General features: G+C 43.0%; 1 protein-coding gene across 2 annotated transcripts in view; it reads right to left on the minus strand.

Moving 5' to 3' along the window:
- Positions 1 to 22,032, minus strand: part of VPS39 (VPS39 subunit of HOPS complex) — a 250,264-nt gene that overhangs the window by 59,409 nt on the left and 168,823 nt on the right. For both annotated transcript variants that reach the window (XM_040412082.1, XM_040412081.1), the window contains exons 12-16: positions 14,635 to 14,777; positions 13,641 to 13,784; positions 11,252 to 11,393; positions 10,955 to 11,041; positions 7,353 to 7,426 (exon numbers count right to left, since the gene is read on the minus strand). In XM_040412082.1, the coding sequence (XP_040268016.1) occupies positions 7,353 to 7,426; positions 10,955 to 11,041; positions 11,252 to 11,393; positions 13,641 to 13,784; positions 14,635 to 14,777 (590 nt within the window). The remainder of the gene's footprint in view (positions 1 to 7,352; positions 7,427 to 10,954; positions 11,042 to 11,251; positions 11,394 to 13,640; positions 13,785 to 14,634; positions 14,778 to 22,032) is intronic.

The following is a 22,032-nucleotide window of genomic DNA, read 5'->3' on the forward strand; positions in this document are numbered from 1 at the left end:
TCAGTGGTTTATTATAATTGGTTTGATTTTTTTCTACTGTACTATATGTACAAATTCTGTATGCCATTGAATACAGATTATACTTCTTGACTGTATATGTTTTGCACCAGATATCAATAAACTATATAAAACAATTATTTATCTCTAACCCCTTCCTGACATCCACCATACATACAGCTGTGTTCTAAATAATAGCAGTGTGTTAAATCCTTCTAATAGCTTTTATTTCCATACACACAAATGCATTGGGAACACTACACATTCTATTCCAAATCAAAACATGAAGAAAAATATATAAAATTTGTGGTGTTCCTCTAAAAGAAATGGAAGAAAAGTTAATATAAGACTGTTCAAAAAAAAAAAATAGCAGTGTTGCATGGAGTCAACCAACTTCTGCCACCTGTGAACAGGTATTCCAGCCCAGGATGATTGGACTACATTCCGCAGTTCTTCCCTATTTCTTGGTTTTGCCTCAGAAACTGCATTTTTTATGTCACCCCACAAGTTTTCTATTAAATTAAGATCTGGGGATTGGGCTGACCACTCCATAACGTCAATCTTGCTGGTCTGGAACCAAGATGTTGCTGGTGTGTTTGGGGTCGTTGTCTTGGTCGAACACCCATTTCAAGGGCATTTCCTCTTCAGCATAAGGCAGTATGAACTCTTCAAGTATTCTGATGTATTCAAACTGATCCATGATCCCTGGTATGCGATAAATAGCCCCAACACCGTAGTATGAGACACATCCCCATATCATGATGCTTGTACCACCATGCTTCACTGTCTTCACAGTGTACTGTGGCTTGAATTCAGTGTTTGGGGGTCGTCTAACAAACTGACTCCAGCCACTAGACCCAAAAAACAACAATCTTACTTTCATCAGGCCACAAAATGTTGCGGCATTTCTCTGTGCTCTTTGGCAAATTGTAACTCTTCAGCACATGTCTTTTTCCACAGTGGGACTTTGCGGGGGCTTCTTGCAGATCGCTTGGCTTCACATAGGTGTCTTCTAATTGTAACAGTACTCGCAGGTAACTTTAGACCCTCTTTGATCTTCCTGGAACTGATTGTTGGCTAAGTCCTTGCCATTTTGGCTATTCTTTTATCCATTCGAATGGTAGTTTTTCGCTATCTTCCACGTCTTTCAGGTTTTGGTTGCCATTTTAAAGCATTTGCGATCATTTTAGCTGAGCAGTCTGCAGGGTGGGCCATTTATATGGATACACCTTAATAAAATGGGAATGGTTGGTGATATTAAAGAGGACCTTTCACTAGTTTAAAAACTAAAAACTAACTATATCAGTGGGCAGAGCGGCGCCCAGGGGTCCCCCTGCTCTTACTAGTATGTCTGGGCGCCGCTCTGTTCGCCCGGTATAGGCTCCGGTGTCTGCAGCTCCCTTATAGTCATACGCCGACCGCCGCCAACAACAAGTAAGTGACTCCCCACCATTGTCCCATATGGGATGACTGACGGAGGTTCATCTATGTTACTTTACTTACTTTTGTGTTTTTTTGCTTCTCAATGTTATCCTTAGACTCAGCCACACATTGACTGCAGTTACTACATAGGCTATTCCCTCAATCTGTGGTGAACCAGCCGGGAGGGATAACCATCACCTTTGCCCTGTGTCCCCTGATGAATCCTGGGGCATCCATTGAAGAAACGCGTCGGGACACGAGTATATCCCCACCCTATCCCCTTCCAGTGACTGGGCCGTCCCCCTCTTAAGGGTATATTAGTAGGGAGAACTCGGCTCCAGTGTAACTTTCAGAATGGAGTAAGAAGAGAATACACAAAGGGGGAGCAGATAGCTCATTGGTCATTTTCGTTGCACAACACTTTTACCCTCGAATTGTTAAACTTTATACTGTCGAGTAATTTTTTCCTATTTGACGGCCGTATATACCACCAGCTCAGAGGCACCGCGATGGGCAGTTCATGTGCCCCTTCGTATGTCAACTTGCTCCTGGGCTGGTGGGAGGAGTCCGTAGTGTTTGGGGAGCCATCATTATGGTTCATCGAGCACATCGCTCTCTGGTCACGCTACATCAACGATATTTTCGTGTTGTGAAGCGGACCAGAGAGCGATTTTTACAGGCTCATCTCTGAGCTGAATGTGAACAGCTTCAACCTAAGGTTTACCTCTGTAATTGTCAAAGATCGCCTCCCCTTTTTGGATGTGGTTATTTGCAGGGACGACAAGGGCGGTCTGAGCACATCTATTTATCGGAAGCCGACTTCCACTAACTCCCTCCTTAGATGGGACAGCTGCCATCCTGTCCCCCTTAAGAGAGGAATCCCAACCGGACAGTACCTGAGATTAAAACGTAATTGTTCAGAACTCAGTGATTTCAAGCACCAGGCTAGAGACCTGAGATCTAGATTTCAGGAGAGGGGGTATCCGGACAGGACCCTCAGACTGGCCTCCGAAAAAACTAAAGTACGTACACGAACTGAGTTACTCCACCCCACAACTAGTAGGGCGAGTGAATCTCAAGGTACTGTCCGGTTAATAGGTACATTCGATGCAGCGGCTTCTCAAGTGAAGAAGATCCTGGCACCGCACTGGGATACTCTTCTTATGGACCCAGACCTGACTGATGTCCTTAGCCCCACCGTCTCCCTCACCTTTAGGAGAGGTAATAACCTAAGGGATAGGTTGGTGCACAGCCATTTTGTCCCTCCAGTGAAGCCACGGACGTGGCTGGATACACCTGTGACGGGATGCCACAGATGCGGACACTGCAGTTTCTGTGGCTGCCTGTCACAGGGTAAGACTTTCACTGGGGAACCTAACAACACTGTTTACCATGTGAAGGGTTTCATGAACTGCCGCACGGCGGGTGTGATTTACCTGATTACGTGCGTCTGCGGGCTACGTTACATTGGCAAAACCTTTAGGGAATTGCGCAAGCGCATGGGGGAACATTTCGGGGATATTTGAAACAACAGAGACACCCCCAAAGCGCGTCATGTGCAGCTATCTCATGATGGACGCACTTCGGCCATCAGCTTCATGGCCATTGAACGTGTGCTCAAACCTGCACGGGGGGGGCGATTGGAATAGATTCATTCTACAGAGAGAGTGTTGGTGGACGTTCACCCTAAACACGGTCGCCCCTCACGGTCTGAATGAGCAACTAAACTTTAGCTGTTTCCTCTAATCACTATAGTTTCTGTCTGGATCCGGGGATCAGATTCTCGGTCATTTAACCCCTGTATATTTTTGGTCTAGTATGTGGGACAATGGACACACACTGTAATGTCCCCTGAAAATGTGTAAGAGGGACAAGGAGGTTATGGTCCCACCAGACCAATGATCTATCTGCTCCCCCTTTGTGTATTCTCTTCTTACTCCATTCTGAAAGTTACACTGGAGCAGAGTTCTCCCTACTAATATACTCTTAAGAGGGGGACGGCCCAGTCATGTGCCATGCAGACCGGGGGAGCGGTTTTGCATGACTCAAATTGAGCCCCAAGATGACGCTGTACTAAACTGGTAAACAGCTTGACAGAGCGGTGGCCTCCTTCAGTCATCTGGGACATCTTTGCACAAGCGCGGCTGTTGTTTTACTCCGATCATATGGCCGCTGTCATGACGCAACAGTCTTCGACGTTGGCGCGTCACGTGATGCGGAAGTACAGCCGTGCGTTCCACCTCCAGCCCCATGAAACGCATGGGGGCTCTGTGCGCATGCGCGGCCATGTGATTTTGGCTTTTCCGATCACATGACCACACCCTTCAGCCCTTATAAGGGGGCAGTCTTGCCCCACTAGCTGCCGGTCACCCCACCACTGCAGACACCACCACCCTGGGTCCTGCTTGGAGGTGGACTTATAGCCATACGCCGACCGCCGACAACAACAAGTAAGTGACTCCCCACCATGGTCCCATATGGGATGACTGACGGAGGTTCATCTATGTTACTTTACTTACTTTTGTGTTTTTTTGCTTCTCAATGTTATCCTTAGACTCAGCCACACATTGACTGCAGTTACTACATAGGCTATTCCCTCAATCTGTGGTGAACCAGCCAGGAGGGATAACCATCACCTTTGCCCCGTGTCCCCTGATGAATCCTGGGGCATCCATTGAAGAAACGCGTTGGGAAACTTGAGTATATCCCCGCCCTATCCCCTTTCCAGTGGTATTTTTGTGGGGTTACATCTCTACCTATTTTTCATGTATGTGGTTCCATTGGACGGGAATTTTTTCTTGTGTGAGGGCCTTATTGTGAGGGTTACCTATACAGGAAGAGAGTTCCAGTCTGGGCCACCCCTTGCGGGGCTTTTTGGACCCCGTCCCTTGGACACACTTTGTAGGGCGGACTAGGACAAGCAGGGAGGCAACAGGGCCAGTTGGTTTGATACACTAACACAGTCTCGCCCGCCTCTCCACACATTTGGTCCAGTCCACCATCTACATCCTTGTTTGTTCTGTAATTGTCTATGCCCACTCACCACACCAGGTTGAGTGTGTGCAGGTCTTACTTGTTGTATGTCTGTAGGGGCCGTCTTTTATCTCCTATACGTTATTAAAAGTGAAGTTTTATTGAGTATACTGCCCCTCATAGTTTTTTCTGGTTGTTATTTTGAGCAGTATTCAGGGAGACACTATTGCCTCTCCTGACTGACCATCTTTAATCTCTTACTCACAAATGGCACCCTTACAAACTCCAGCTACTGCAGCATCTCAACGAGGATGACCCAGATCGGCGCACTGAATTTGCAGAATGGGCAAAACAAAAATTGGAACAGGACCCTCAGTTTACGCAGAAGATTTTGTTCAGTGATGAGGCAAACTTTTATGTGAATGGTGAACCAACGAAACCACCGCTATTGGTCTGACACTAACCCACATTGGATAGATCCCTCCAAGACTGTTGGAAGAAAAAAATTGATGGTATGTTGTGGTATATGGGGTACAAAGATAGTGGGGCCATTCTTCATCAATGGAAACCTCAAGGCCACTGGATATGCGAAATTGCTACATGATGATGTGTTTCCCTCTTTATGCACTGAAGCTGGCACGTTCCCTGAGTTTTTCCAGCAAGATGCTGCACCACCACATTATGGGTGTCAGGTCCGAGCATTCCTAGATGAACAGTTTCCTGGAAAGTGGATTGGTCGTCGTGGGCCAGTTGAATGGCCCCCAAGGTCTCCAGATCTGACCCCCTTAGACTTTTATCTTTGGGGTCATCTGAAGGCAATTGTCTATGCTGTGAAGATAACAAGATGTGCAGCACCTGAAACTACGGATACTGGAAGCCTGTGCTAGCATTTCTCCTGCGGTGTTTCTATCAGTGTGTGAAGAGTGGGAGAAGAGGGTTGCATTGACAATCCAACACAATGGGCAGCACATTGAACACTTTTTATAAGTGGCCAGAAACTTGTAAATAACTCATGAAAGAATAAAGCTACGTTAAAACCAAGCACACTTTGTGAAATTCCCAATAAGTTTGATGTGTCACATGACCCTTTTCCTATTGAAAAAACAAAAGTTGGATTCAAAATGGCAGACTTCAAAATGGCCGCCATGGTCACTACCCATCTTGAAAAGTTTCCCCCCTCACATATACTAATGTGCCACAAACAGGAAGTTAATATCACCAACCATTCCCATGTTATTAAGGTGTATCCATATAAATGGCCCACCCTGTATTATTTTCTGCACTTCTTTATATGTTTTCCACTAGCCAATCAACTTTTTAATCAAGGTACGCTGTTCTTCTCAACAATGTCTGGAACGACCCAGTTTCCTTAGAATTTCAGAGAGAAATGCACTGTAAGCAGCATGTACAGCATTTGCTTCCTTCCTTCCTTGCTTCAATAAGGGCAATAATTGCCACCTGTTTTTCAAAGAATGAATGACCTCACTAATTGTACTCCACACTGCTATTATTTTTAATTTCAATTAGTGATTCAATTACAGAGAATCAGCAGCACGCATGTCATGACTGTTGGGTCTGTTGGATTTCTATTACTCTACTACACCTGCTAGTAAATTATTTGCCATATAGAAATATCATTTCTACCAAAAACAGTGATTGATCAGTTTAGTGATGTCTGACTGCTATTATTTTGAACACAACTGTATATGTTGCTGCAGGATAGGTGTTCCTGCAAAGCACCATATATGTACGGTACAGTGGGAAACAGTAACTGAATCTAAAGACATTGTGACCGAGCTAAGATGGCTGCTGTGTATCTCATATTCCTTTTCCTTCTTATCCAGTGAAGAGGGACACTCAAGAAGGCAGCGCCCCAAGGTGATACCATATGGATCCCTCCCTCAGGATTATCAGCCTCAGATTCCTGTGTTTGAGGGCAGCTCAGGAAGCCAGATTGACACAGATTTTTTCATAATGCTTCTTCTCTGTGGATTCTTGGATAAGCTTCCTGACTAAACTTATTCAAATGAAATGCGCCTCGAGGCTGGTTGGCCTCCCAAATCCCCCAACATGTCCAAGCGTGGGTAGGCTTTGTTTAGGGTCAGGGGCGTATTGGTTATCCACACTGATTTAAGCTTACAGCAGTACCATACTTGAGTTTGTGCTGGACTGTTATGATAGAATATTGCGTGTGTTACTTTTTCTACCTATTGACCACTACAATATAAGGGGAATAGTATGCTCTTTGGAACATTGCTGACACACTGGGGAGGTATATCTTATCATTTGACTTATTAATAGATTTTTGCTAACCCATACTTGACCTGCAGTATTGACCTGCAGGTCCTCTTTCCTACTTATGACTGTGTGATAATTCTTTTGGGGGGACACTGTGGTATATCCCAGGAAAATTTATTTTGGTACAGTTTAGGCTACTTTCACATCTGCATTTTTGATGAATACTGTACGTCATGGATCAGCAAAAACGCTTCCGTTAGGATAATACAACCGGCTGTATCCGTTATGAATTGATCCGGTTGTATTATCTCTAAAATAGCCATGACCAGTCAGTGCTGGGAGGCCATGACGGGAGCTGATGCATACTCGCGCTGCGAGTCGGGAGTGTGGAACTCGCTCGTCTGGAAGGATCCTAAATATAGTATTAGATTATTGGAAAATTAGAGCTTAGTAACCAATATATCTTGAAACACACTTATCTGAGCTAAGGTTACTAACCTTGGTGCATGTAGCATGTGCACAGTTAAGGTACGTTGTCATTGTTAGTCATTCTATTGGTGCTGGTTGACTTCCCCACAACAGCAGCACCAGGGTGACACAAAACAGTCCATATCTAGTGTGAATGCATGCGCAGTAACTTTAATGCAATAATCAAAAAGATTTTTTTTTTTATATTTGAACTTTTTTTTAATATTTTTTTTTATAAATGGACTATTCATTACCTTTAATCCATCTTCAGGATAATCTCTCAGGACCCATACGCAATACTCAAAGATCAAAGACATTTTTTCTGCTCCTGTTGAATTGATAAGGTCAGCATTTTATTCATGGAAAAACACTGCACATTTTGTATAGGTCTGTAAACCATTTCATTTATTATAAGAAAAGGGTGATGACATATTTGAATTATCTAAATTTTTTGAAGGCATTTGGCTGTTTCTACAACTTAAAGGGGTTCTCCGAGACAACAAACTCATGTTCAAAAGGACCTCATATGAACCCTGAGTTGCACAGGTCACCACTGAGGATTCTAAATGGCCACCAGTGGTGACATGTATGTCAACAATACGTCACATTTCTGGTCACATTTCATTAAATACATAAAATTATCTGTCAAAACTTTAGCATGTGTTTTACTAAGTATTCTTTGATTTATAAAAATGTGGACATTTTTGGACGCAGCGATACCTAACATGTCATTTGTAATTTTTTTACTGTTTATATATTTTTATATGTAAAATTGGTAAAGGGGGGTGATTTAAACTTAATATATTGGTGGGGGTTTTTTGTTAGTTTTTTTTTTTTTAGCTTTTTCACTTTTTTTTACTATTAGGCCCCATAGGGTGCTAGTACATGGGATCTTTTGATCCACTCTCCTATTCACCCTAATAGAGATCTATTAGGGTGAATATGATTTTTACACTCTCCATTCTGAGCTGTGCCTCGTGCATAGCTCAGAATGGAGATTGCCATGACAGGCTTGGATCACTTCAGCCATGTCCAGGCTATCATGGCAACCGATCGGAGCCCCATGATTTCACTGCAGTGGCTCTGATTGGAAGGCAGAGGGAGCTGCATCCCTCTGCCTTCACTTACAGGTGCCGCAATCAGTGCTCCCCGTCACTGCGGTCGGGTGCCAGCTGTATGATATAGCCAGTAACCGTCACGTATGGAGCAGGCCCGCTCCATACATCCCCTCACACATTATAACGTACAAGTACGTGATAATGTGTCACGGGGTTAAAGGCAATTTTCTGGTTCCACAAAAAAAATAACACCAACTTTCTTCCTTACTGAATTATATAAGTCTGCCCTCCCTTCTCCTCACAGCTTGAATGTCCCAGATCTAAGCCTGCTGGAAAAACCCCGCCCTAAGAGGCTATTCAGATGACCGTATCCATTTTATGATCCGCAAAATTACAGATCCACAAAATAAGGATGCAATCTGTGTGTGTCTCGCACTTTTCACGGGCCCCATTGAATTAATTCTTGTCTGCAAAATGGACAAGAATAGGACATTTTCAATCATTTTTGCAGGACCGCAGAACGAACATACGGATGCAGACAGCACACAGTGTCAATGTGATGTCATCGGGATAGGGAACCAACACAGCAGAAAATATCATGTGACTGCAATGCATTGCTGGCAACGGGGCATTACAGATAAGCCATTTAATATTGCATAGGGAAGCTGCAAAAAAATTCCAAATTTGGCTAAATTGGAAAAACTAAATGCAATTCCACCACAGTTTTATGGGTTTTGTTTTTACAAAACCCATAAAACCCATGTCGTTGGATCTGGTGTCTGCTGTGTGAAACAGCAGGCATCCAGTAGCTATGGCACTTGCTCCACTCCGGAGCAGGCACCATCTTTAAAAACCTGACATAGTATGGCGGATGTTCGGAAGCGGTTAACAGAACGGACATTCGGACTCCTTTAACTTTTTTATATTTATATCTATGGAGCTGTGTGACCTCAATCTGTAGTTTTTAATTATACCATTTTGTAGTGTGAAAAATTTTTTGATCACTTTTTATTCAACAAAAACAATCCCAAGAAAAGATTTGTGTTTATATTCTGACATTCACCATATGGGATATATATGCTTTTATTTTAATAGTACGGGCATTTTGGAGCATAGTGATGCTTATAATTTTTTTTATTGTTTATTTATAATATAGAGGAAGGGGGTGACTTTAATTTTAATATTTATTAATATTTAGTAAAAAAATTTCAGCTTTTTTTTTTTTTTTTTAAGTCCCCCTAGCGGACTTGACCATGCGATTGTCTCACTGCTTCTCCCATAGACTGCAATGATTTAACATACAATGTACATATACACCTGAGGTCCAGAAAGGGAAAAGTTTTGTTTGTGCGTTTTTGTTTTTTCTCTTCCAATTTTTTCTGTTCACATATTCTTACGGCTTATTTTTTGAAGTTGTAATTTTTTTACTGGCACCATTTAATTTGCCACATTTAGAATAGAAAAATAGGAATAAAAATCTTTGTGGGGCGAAAGAAAAGAAAGGCAGTTTAACTATAGTTTTGGATTTTTCTTTTTAGGGTACTTTCACACTTGCGTTGTTGGATCTGGCAATCTGTATGCAAAACGGATACCATTTGTAGACGGATCCTGATGTGGATCCGTCTCACAAGTGCATTGCAATACACTTGGGGCCAGATCCGGCATTAATGCATTTCAATGGAAAATAATGCCGAATCCGGCATTCCGGCAAGTGTTCTGGAATTTTGGATTTATCCGTCCAAAAACCGTACAGTGACTGAACGGAAGACATCCTGATGCCTACTGAACGGATTGCTCTCCATTCAGAATGCATTAGGATAAAACGTATCCGTTTTTTTCCGGTATTGAGCCCCTAGGACGGAACTCAATACCGGAAAAGTTTAATGCAAGTGTGATAGTACCCTTAAGGTGTTCACTGCTTGCTAAAAATATCATGTTGATCATTCAGTACAATTAAAGCAATACCAAAGTTATATAGTTTCTATTATGTTTTACTAATTTTTTTTAAAAAATTTGCTTTGCATCACCATATTCTATTTTAATTTTTGTTTGCAAAGCTGTGTGCCACATTTATTTTTGTTTGGCAAGCTGTAGTTTTTATTGGTACCATTATGGGGTATATATGACTTTTTGGTCTCTTAATTTTTTTTAAGGGGTGAATCACACATTTCTGTGCAGGATAAATATATTTAGATTTTAATACATTTTCAGATGCAGACATATCAACTGTGTATTTTTTTATGTTTATTTTCATATGTAAAATTAGGAGTCAATTGGAGTTTTTAATATTTACGTGTTTTAAAAAAAAATAAAAAATTACTGTCATTTTTAGTCACTTTTGGGGGCTTGAACATGTGATCCTATGATTACTTATACCACAGAGTGCTATATTATATTACTGAAGTTTATTGGCTGCCATAACAATCGATCGAAACCATGCAATTTTGTCAAGTGGGCTCCAATTGGAGGACAAAGGAACATCCTCCCTCTGTCTAACCACCAAGATGCTCTAGTCATTGAGTGTGACATTTGAGTAGTTAAATGACCAGGATCACAGTTTTTTTCTGATCATGGTCACTGCGGCATGGCTTCCGCTATATTACACAGCAGGAAACCACCACGTATAGAGCAGGCTCAACTCGTGAGCCTGCTTCATACATTCCCCACTTGAAAATGACGTATGTAATTTTGTCTTAAGGGGTTAAAGTTCTTAAAATCACTGGTAACAATAAACAATAGGAATTGTCTCAGTATGGCAGTGGAAATACTATACAAGAAGCAAATGCTTTAGAACTCACCTAATCTTTGCAAGTACTGTACGGTTCTTTCATGACCTTTCAATGGCGAATTGGCTTTTTTCGACTGGTCAACCAGGACCATAAGAGCTGCAAAAAAGATCATGAGAACACGTGGGACAATAATCACAATTACATTACTGCTTTCATGGATTTGGCGTATTTTGTATATTTAATAGAAGCTATTGAGAATGTATTCATTCACTCAGATCCTTGGCCAGTTCTAGGCACTATGTCACCATAACTGACTATATGTTATCAAACGACTGTTCAGTGCAACAAAAGTATTCGCCACTTTACCTTTTTCGTGAAGGCCTTTCTTCTCATAAAGGATGATGAGTTCACTGTATTTGTGTGCCTTTTTCAGCACATGTTCACTCTCTTCCACATGGCAATGATTGTTCTCCAGTCGCAGGAGAGGTGCCACCAGAGCAACATTGGTCTAATGAAGATCACATTACACTGTCAAGATTAGTATACAGGAGACAATTTATCTCATTTACACAGAAAAGTTTGAAATATTTAAGGGATATCCAACATGAAGGTGTTTTAGTAAAGTGTGCCGGGTTGATTTAAAGGGGTTGTGCAGGCAGTTTATACTGATGACTTACCCTCAGGATAGGTCATCAATATCTGATTTGTGGGGATCTATTTAGCACCCGCACGGATTCGATTTAAAGAGGAGGTGGCGCTCCATGCGAGCGCTACTTCCTCTTCATTGCATTGGCCATGGTCTCGGCGGTGCTGTATAATTACAAGTATGCACTCCATTCACTTGAATGGAGTGGTTACTTATAATTACACTGTGTCACCACCAGGAAGATGATGTGCAATGCAATGAAGAGGAAGCAGCTCCTTCTCTTCAAACAACTGATTGGCGGGGGTGCTGATATCTCTTAATATCAGCCTCCTACCCTGCTCTCAATTTGCAGCTGCACATACATCTTCAGTGAACACTGGCTGCCTACTCACTGAAGTCCTACCACTTTACAAATCGCTATTCAGACCACACATGGAGTACTGTGTACAGTTCTGGGCTCCTGTAAACAAGGCAGACATAGCAGAGCTGGAGAGGGTCCAGAGGAGGGCAACTAAAGTAATAACTGGACTGAGGGAACTACAGTACCCTGAAAGATTATCAAAATTAGGGTTATTCACTTTAGAAAAAAGACGACTGAGGGGAGATCTAATTAATATGTATAAATATATCAGGGGTCAGTACAGAGATCTATCCCATCATCTATTTATTCCCAGGACTGTGACGAGGGGACATCCTCTGCGTCTGGAGGAAAGAAGGTTTGTACACAAACATAGAAAAGGATTCTTTACGGTAAGAGCAGTGAGACTATGGAACTCTCTGCCTGAGGAGGTGGTGATGGTGAGTACAATAAAGGAATTCAAGAGGGGCCTGGATGTATTTCTGGAGTGTAATAATATTACAGGCTATAGCTACTAGAGAGGGGTCGTTGATCCAGGGAGTTATTCTGATTGCCTGATTGACTATGTTGTGTCATTCCTTTATTTAGAAGTTATGAATGAATTGCTAGCATTCTGCAGTAAGGGTACAGAGGGGTGGTAACCGGTTGGGGGGTGTACCTGCAGGGACTCACTCAATCCAATTAGAGCTAACATTTTCAGACTGTGCAGGTACACACCTCCAACTTGTTACCATCCCCCTGTACCCTTACTGCAGACTGCTATCAATTTATTCATAACTTCTAGCAGAGATAATAAAGGAATGGTACAACATACATTTATAAGGAACTGCTTTAGTTACTGCTTTAGAACATCCCATGGTCTCCAATGAAAAAATTCCTCAAAGTTTTTTTTTAAAAATTCAGTATTAAAACGCAAGAAAAATTATACAAGTGTGGTATCGTTGGAACTGTACTGACCTGGAGAATGAAGTTAACAGGTCAATTTTACCGCATAGTGTACAGTGTAAAAAAATAAAAATAAAAACCTTTATCAGAATTGTGTTTTTTCCCAATTCCACCCCATTTTGAATTTTCTTTCCTGCTCCCTACTACATGGTATGCAACCGTTAATGGTGCCATTAGAAAGTACAACTTGTCCCGCAAAAAATAAGCCCTCATAAGGCTATGTGAACGGAAGAATAAAAAAGTTAGGACTATGGGAAGGCAGGGAGTGAAAAATGAAAACGCAAAAATGGAAAATTCCAGGGTCCTTTTAACCTTTTGACATATTTTAGTTCTAGCAATGTTTACATTTTAATTTCAATTCAAACCACACAGCACAGTCAACATTGTAGTGGACAGTGCTGGTCATGGCACTGATCACCTCTTCCTTTTCTTTACTGTCCAGCTTCCTCAAGCTCCAGTTCACAGAGTCCATAGTTCCTGTGACAAGAGCTTGAGGTCAGCACCTGAGAATAAGAGCTGCCAGTCAGCAGCTTTCAGCTAGTAGTGCCACTAAAAGCCTTGCTGGTCATGGCACTGATCACCTCTTCCTTTTCTTTACTGTCCAGCTTCCTCAAGCTCCACTTCAGAGACTCCATAGTTCCTGTGACAAGAGCTTGAGGTCAGCACCTGAGAATAAGAGCTGCCAGTCAAGCAGCTTTCAGCTAGTAGTGCCACTAAAAGCCTTGTAACCGTTAACTGAAGTATTTTTACATAACGCTGTCAAAGTATACAGAATACTGAATTTGATAAAATGTTAAAGTACTTACATGCAGGTAACATTTTAGCAGAGTGGTGTCTATGATTTGAAGAAGCTTCTTTTTCGATTTGATCGTTGGAGTTCCTTCCATAAGGGGGGAGGTTGTAGAATGATGATCGGTGTCATTTAGCTTCTTAACCAGATGACTTCTTTTCTATTAGTTTATTAAGAAGTATGTTCATAAAAGTATTCATATGTGTTACAAACTTAGAAAATACACAAACAGTGATCCTGTTTGACCCTTTGATCCTGTTTAGTCTCATATTGCAAGTACAACTGAGATATATAATAAAGGGAATCTGTCACCAGCATTATGCTGCATAAACTGATAACAGATTCCTTAGCAACATGCTTGGTCACTTACTCGAATAGTCCAAGTTGTATTGGAGTTGTTCAATACACATGAGGTCCTGGCTCTCCCAGAACCCTCAAACTAGTAAGAGACATATTTTTCCTATAGCAATCAGCAGCTGGGGGGTAGGCGAGTCAGGACCTCCTAAGCACCACAGTAGCTGTTCAATACAGATTTTGGCAAGTCAGCTGGGACACCTGAAGTAAACCAGTGTTTTGCAGTAAGGCTCCGTTCACATCACGTTTTTGTCGTATGTTTAATGCATACAATAAAACCATAGAGTTCCATAGTAAAAAATAAAAAGTAGTATAAAAAAACCATATATGTTAACATATACTTTTTTTGCAGGACTGTGCAGGATGAAAAAGCGTAGTGGACTGAGGGTCTGTAATGAGAAACTTAGGTCTCACGGACAAAGTAGGGTAACGTGAAAAACAGTACTTAACTGATTTTAGATTAAACATATTTTATACTTGCCTCTCTTTCAAATTTAAAATATATCACTCCTCCCAAAAATAAGCAAAAGTTTTTAAAATACAAATAAGCGTAAATGTTAAAATGAAGCAATAACAAATAGAAGACAGATTCTTTAGTACAAGAGTAATGCTAATGGGTGTTCTTGTGTTTTTAATATTATGAACGGACTTCTCACCTGGGTCAAATAATCTATAAGGGCTAGGTTGGCCTTTTCCAGTTCAGCGCCTGAGAGCAATGGCACTGGATTAGGGTACTGCAGCTGTTTCTTGTAGTCAGAGGGCAATAAATCTGGGTACATTCCAATAACATGGGTTGGATCTGAAAAATATGCAACACACATTGAAACTGGGGAAGCCAAACAAAATCTTAAGAGTTTACTGCCTGTCTAAAAGGTCACATATTGACTTTATAGGATAGCCACCTTACACCCAGTGCGCCTGCGCTCATTATTAGGTATCATGCACACAAACGTATTTTTTATCTGCATCCGATCCACATTTTTGCAGGTCGAATGCGGACCCATTCACTTCATCCATATGTCTGTTCCGTGGCTCTGCAAAAAGATAGAACATGTCCTATTCTTGTCCACATTATGGACAAGGATAGGACTGTTCCATTATAGACCGGACGTTCTGTTCCACAAAATACAGAACACACAAGGTCAGTATCCGTGTTTTGGAGATCTGCAATTTGTGGCGAGCAAAACAGGCTACTGTCGTGTGCATGAGCTCTTAGGCTGAATTCACATGGCTATAATCTGACATGTTAAAAACTGTGCAGAGCAAATATGCAAAAAAAAGAAAAAACTCAGTACCATGCTACTTCTGAAGTAGACTGGAAATCAGCAGTGGGGAAAAAAAAAAAGGTGTTTTTCTTCTAATGATGGCATCTTGATTGCAGAATTTTTCAGTGACAGCATCTGTGTAAGATTTTAGCAGTGTGGACATACCCTTACAATGCAGAAATGAAAATGTGCATTATATCTGTATCAATATATAACATATTGCCATCTCATAAGCTCCCTCTACTGTGCCATCATAGTTTTCACCCTAAGGCCTCATGCACACGACCGTATTTTGTTTCCGTGTCCGATTAGTTTTTTTTGCGGATAGGATGCGGACCCATTCATTTCAATGGGTCCGCAAAAAACGCGGACAGCACACCATGTGCTGTCCGCATCAGTATGTCCGTTCCGTTGCCCTGCAAAAAATATAGTGCATGTCCTATTTTTTTCTAGTTTGCTGTAAAAAATAAAAACTTCCATGAACTCACTATGCTCATCACGAAATACCTTGGGGTGTCTTCTTTCCAAAATGGGGTCACTTGTGGGGTAATTATACTGCCCTGGCATTCTAGGGGCCCTAATGTGTGCTAAGTAGTTTGGAATCAAAATGTGTAAAAAATGACCTGTGAAATCCTAAAGGTGCTCTTTGGAATGTGGGCCGCTTTGCCCACCTAGGCTGCAAAAAAGTGTCACACATGTGGTATTGCCGTACTCAGGAGAAGTTGGGCAATGTGTTTTGGGGTGTCATTTTACATATACCCATGCTGGGTAAGATAAATATCTTGGTCAAATGCCAACTTTGTATAAAAAAAATGGGAAAAGTTGTCTTTTGCCAAGATATTTCTCTCACCCAGCATGGGTATATGTAAAATGACAACCCAAAACACATTGCCCAACTTATCCTGAGTACGGCAATACCACATGTGTGACACTTTTTTGCAGCCTAGGTGGGCAAAGGGGCCCACATTCCAAAGAGCACCTTTCGGATTTCCCCGGCCATTTTTTACAGATTTTGATTTCAAACTCCTTACCACAAATTTGGGCCCCTAAAATGCCAGGGCAGTATAACTACCCCACAAGTGACCCCATTTTGGAAAGAAAACACCCCAAGGTATTTCGTGATGGGCATAGTGAGTTCATGGAAGTTTTTATTTTTTGTCACAAGTTAGTGGAATATGAGACTTTGTAAGAAAAAAAAAATATATAAAAATCATCATTTTCTGCTAACTAGTGACAAAAAATAAAAAATTCTAGGAACTCGCCATGCCCCTCACGGAATACCTTGGGGTGTCTTCTTTCCAAAATAGGGTCCCTTGTGGGGTAGTTACACTGCCCTGGCATTCTAGGGGCCCTAATGTGTGGTAAGTAGTTTGAAATCAAAATGTGTAAAAAATGACCTGTGAAATCCTAAAGGTGCTCTTTGGAATGTGGGCCCCTTTGCCCACCTAGGCTGCAAAAAAGTGTCACACATGTGGTATTGCCGTACTCAGGAGAAGTTGGGTAATGTGTTTTGGGGTGTCATTTTACATATACCCATGCTGGGTGAGATAAATATCTCGGCAAAAGACAACTTTTCCCATTTTTTTATACAAAGTTGCCATTTGACCGAGATATTTCTCTCACCCAGCATGGGTATATGTAAAATGACACCCCAAAACACATTCTCCAACTTCTCCTGAGTACGGCGATACCAGATGTGTGACACTTTTTAACAGCCTAGATGCGCAAAGGGGCCCACATTCCTTTTAGGAGGGCATTTTTAGACATTTGGATCCCAGACTTCTTCTCACGCTTTAGGGCCCCTAAAATGCCAGGGCAATATAAATACCCCACATGTGATTCCATGTTGGAAAGAAGACACCCCAAGGTATTCAATGAGGGGCATGGCGAGTTCATAGAAAAAAAAGATTTTGCCACAAGTTAGCGGAAATTGATTATTTTATTTTTTTTTCTCACAAAGTCTCCCTTTCCGCTAACTTGGGACAAAAATTTCAATGTTTCATGGACTCAATATGCCCCTCAGTTAATACCTTGGGGTGTCTTCTTTCCAAAATGGGGTCATTTGTGGGGGGTTTGTACTGCCCTGGCATTTGAGGGTCTCCGCAATCATTACATGTATGGCCAGTATTAGGAGTTTCTTCTATTCTCCTTATATTGAGCATACGGGTAATGAATGAGATTTATTTTTTTCGGTTCAGCCTCTGGGCTGAAAGAAAAAATGAACGGCACAGATTTCTTCATTCGCATCGATCAATGTGGATGAAAAAATCTCTGCCAAAAAAAAGAAAAGAAGGAGGGGAAAGGCGTCTGCCAGGACATAGGAGCTCCGCCCAACATCCATACCCACTTAGCTCGCATGCCCTGGCAAACCCGATTTCTCCATTCACATCAATCGATGTGGATGAATAAATCATTGCCGGGATTATTATATTTTTATATACAAAGTGTTTGCCAAAGTATATGAACACCGCCGGCTCATATGCCTCGGCAAACGTATCTTTTACTGCATAGGAGAAATCTCGTCTTGCAGCGCCGCATACACCGACTTTTGTGTAATCTGACAGCAGCGCAATGCTTCTGTCAGAATGCACATCAGTGCTGCAGCTGGTTCATCGGTTGGTCCACGTGGAAGGTAAAAAAAACTAAACAAAAAAGAAAAAAACAGGCCGCAACGCAATAAATTTATTAACTTTATAATAAGATTTGAATGGAACATATAAACTTTATTTAACTTTTTGAAGTGAACGTTAACTTTTTTGCTTACCGGTGTTTTTTTTTTTACCTTTATAGGACAAACCTCTCCTTCCCCATGGGACAATGTGCAAAGCGCAAATTGCCCAAAGATGTGGCGAAGTACATTATGCACTTTATCCCAGGTGAAAGGAGAGGTTTGCAGCAGCTGTTAGTAAAAGGGCCCTAATAGCCCTGTGTGCCTGTCCTGTGAGATGCAATCCCTATGCTAAGTGTACCTGTGTGTGGTACTTCCGGAAACACCCTAAGCATAGGGCAGGGTGGTCAGGGCAGTCAGGACAGAAATAGCGGGTGTCACGCCTTATTCCACTCCTGCTACAGACACAACATCTTTTTCGGGGTGACGGTTGGGTGAGGTACCAGCAACGACATTGGGGAAATGTCGCTCGTGTAGACGGCTCACTACACTGGTGGTTGGGGCCACGGAACCTCCTGGATACAGGAGGTTCGCGATGATCTCTTCCTGAAATTTGAGGAAGGATCCCGTTCTCCCAGCCTTACTGTAGAGAACAAAACTATTATATGCAGCCAATTGAATCAAATATACAGACACCTTCTTATACCAGCGTCTGGTGCGTCGGGAAACTAAATAGGGAGCCAACATCTGGTCATTGAAGTCCACCCCTCCCATGAGCGCATAATAGTCGTGGACTAAGAGGGGCTTTTCAATGACACGGGTTGCCCGTTCAATTTGTATTGTCGTGTCTGCGTGAATGGAGGAGAGCATGTAAACGTCACGCTTGTCTCTCCATTTCACCGCGAGCAGTTCTTCGCTACACAAGGCAGCCCTCTCCCCCCTTGCAAGACGGGTGGTAACGAGCCGTTGGGGGAAGCCCCGGCGACTAGGTCGCACGGTGCCACAGCAGCCAATCTGTTCTAGGAACAAATGCCTGAAGAGGGGCACACTTGTGTAAAAATTGTCCACATAAAGATGGTACCCCTTGCCAAATAAGGGTGACACCAAGTCCCAGACTGTCTTCCCACTGCTCCCCAGGTAGTCAGGGCAACCGACCGGCTCCCGTGTCTGATCTTTTCCCTCATAGATCCGAAATTTGTGGGTATAGCCTGTGGCCCTTTCACAGAGCTTATACAATTTGACCCCATACCGGGCGTGCTTGCTTGGGATGTATTGTTTGAAGCCAAGGCGCCCGGTAAAATGTATAAGGGACTCGTCTACGCAGATGTTTTGCTCAGGGGTATACAAATCTGCAAATTTCTGGTTGAAGTGGTCTATGAGGGGCCGAATTTTGTGGAGGCGGTCAAAAGCTGGGTGGCATCTGGGATGGGAGGTGGTGTTGTCTCTAAAGTGCAGAAAACGCAGGATGGTCTCAAAACGTGCCCTGGACATAGCAGCAGAGAACATGGGCATGTGATGAATCGGGTTCGTGGACCAATATGACCGCAATTCATGCTTTTTGGTTAGACCCATGTTCAGGAGAAGGCCCAGAAAAGTTTTTAATTCGGAAACTTGGACTGGTTTCCACCGAAAAGGCTGGGCATAATAGCTTCCCGGGTTGGCGGCTATAAATTGAGTGGCATACCGATTTGTTTCTGCCACGACTAAGTCCAAGAGCTCCGCAGTCAAGAACAGCTCAAAAAATCCCAGTGCCGAACCGATCTGAGCTGTCTCAACCCGAACTCCAGACTGGGCGGTGAAAGGGGGAACTACAGCTGAGGCTGAAGTTGGGGACTGCCAATCAGGGTTTGCCAGCACCTCAGGGACTCTAGGGGCTCTACGGGCCTGTCTTTGCGGTGGCTGCGACGGGGTAACTATTGCACGTGCCACCGTACCAGCTTGAACTGCCCTTCTGGTGCTCGCCACTTCACCATGTTGTACGGCAGTGCTGGTACTAGGTCCAGGATGGGCTGCGCTGCTGGTGTATGCCTCACCACGTAATCCGACAGCGCCAGCCCCACTCTGCTGCCCTTGAAACGGATCCTGCACAACCTGTGGTCTAGCGACACGGGGCCGGGTACGCCTGGTGCTATCAGGGACCTCAACCTCTCCGTCCGAACTTTGGGTCAGACTGCCACTGCTTTCTACAGGTTCATATTCTGACCCGCTAGATTCGTCAGATGAGGGTTCCCATTCCTCATCCGACTGGGTCAGAAGCCTGTAGGCCTCTTCAGAAGAATACCCCCTGTTTGACATTTGGACTACTAAATTTAGGGGTATTCCCTGAGACTACCCAAGAAAAAAAGCAAGCCTGTCTTACAAATGGGAGGCTAGCGAAGTACCGGAGGCCGCTGCGATTGCTAAAAAATATCAAAACTGATTTTTTTATCGCCGTAGCGCTTGTAAAGTGATTGTGCAGTGATCAAAAAAAAAATATTTTTTTGTCACTGCGGCGGGGCGGGCGTGGGTGAACGCACGTGTGGGCGACCGATCAGGCCTGATCGGGCAAACACTGTGTTTTGGGTGGAGGGTGAACTAAGGTGACACTAATACAATTATAGATCTGACTGTGATCAGTTTTGATCACTTACAGATACTATAAAAGTACAAATGCTGATTAGTGATACGCTAATCAGCGAATCAGTGACTGCGGTGCGGTGGGCTGGGCGCTAACTGACGCTAAACTACCTAACCAAGGGGCCTAAACTATCCTAAAACCTAACAGTCAATACTAGTGAAAAAAAAAACTGACAGTTTACACTGATCACTTTTTTCCCTTTCACTAGTGATTGACAGGGGCGATCAAGGGGTGATCAAGGGGTTAATTGGGGTAATCTGGGGGCTAAGTGTGGTGTTGGGTGTACTCACTGTGATGTCTGCTCCTCTGCTGGAACCAACCGACCAAAAGGACCAGCAGAGGAGCAGAGAAGCCATTTAACACCTTATATTTATAAATATAAGGTGTTAGATGGCTTCTGATTAGATTTTTTTTTAAATCAGCAACCTGCCAGCCACGATCATTGGCTGGCAGGTTGCTGACTAAATACTCCTTGAACTTTTGCCGGCCCGCGATGCGCATGCGCGTCTCGCGAGATGACGCGTATATGCGTGACTCTGCGCTGAGCTGCCGCCTCCGGAACGCGATCCTGCGTCAGGCAGTCCGGAGGCGGTTAAGATAAAGGATAGTACTAACTATAACTAAAATATTTCAATTAATAGTTACATAATATGAAACAATAGGCAGTATGGACCTGTTGCACATATGGTGTTGTTGCGATAAATTAAAAGGTTCAAAAGAATCTCGGTGCAGAACTGGCTCTTTTAAATTTAAAGGGGTTGTGCAGGATACTAAAAACATCATTTAACTGTATAAAACTTGTCTAGTCTCCAACACAGCATAAGGCCTCATGCACACGACCGTTGTGCATTTTGCGGTCCTCAAATTGTGGATCCTCAAAACACGGATGGCGTCCGTGTGCGTTCCGCAATTTGCGGAACGGTGCGGATAGCCATTAATAAAACTGCCTATTCTTGCCCACAAAACAGACAAGAATAGGATAGATCATATTATTTTTGCGGACCATAGAACGGAGCAATGGATGCGGACAGCATCTTTTGCGGCCCAATTGAAGTGAATGGGTCCGCATCTGAGCCACAAATACTGAGGCTCGGATGCATGTGCATGAGGCCTAACAGGGTACCAGTCAGCTTTTCCTGAGTCTTCACTTCAGTCTCCATTCTCCCGCTGAGCTCCATTGTTTACAACCTGAATTTCCAGGTTGTGATCACAGATGAGCTGCAGCCACAACACTTCTTATAGTGATGTGTGTTGTAAGATCAGGCAAAATACTTGCCTGATCTTACAACACACATCTCCCTGGGAAGAAAATACCGCCAACTACACCATCATTCCTTTACTGTTTCCTCCTAATGTGTCCTCAATATAACAAGCAGTGGCCTTCACATACCCTGCTTGTGGATTGAAAGCATCGACCAGCCCATTCTATGATCACATGGGTCTGACATCCCGACCATTTGGGCGAGGATTATGACTGAGGGCATCATGGGAGACATGGTTGTGATGTCAGTGGAAATCCCGTCTCCACAGAGGGAACAGTCATGTGACCACTCTCCCAATCGCT

This window comes from Bufo bufo, chromosome 11 (assembly GCF_905171765.1).
Source record: "Bufo bufo chromosome 11, aBufBuf1.1, whole genome shotgun sequence".
Lineage (NCBI taxonomy): Eukaryota > Metazoa > Chordata > Amphibia > Anura > Bufonidae > Bufo > Bufo bufo.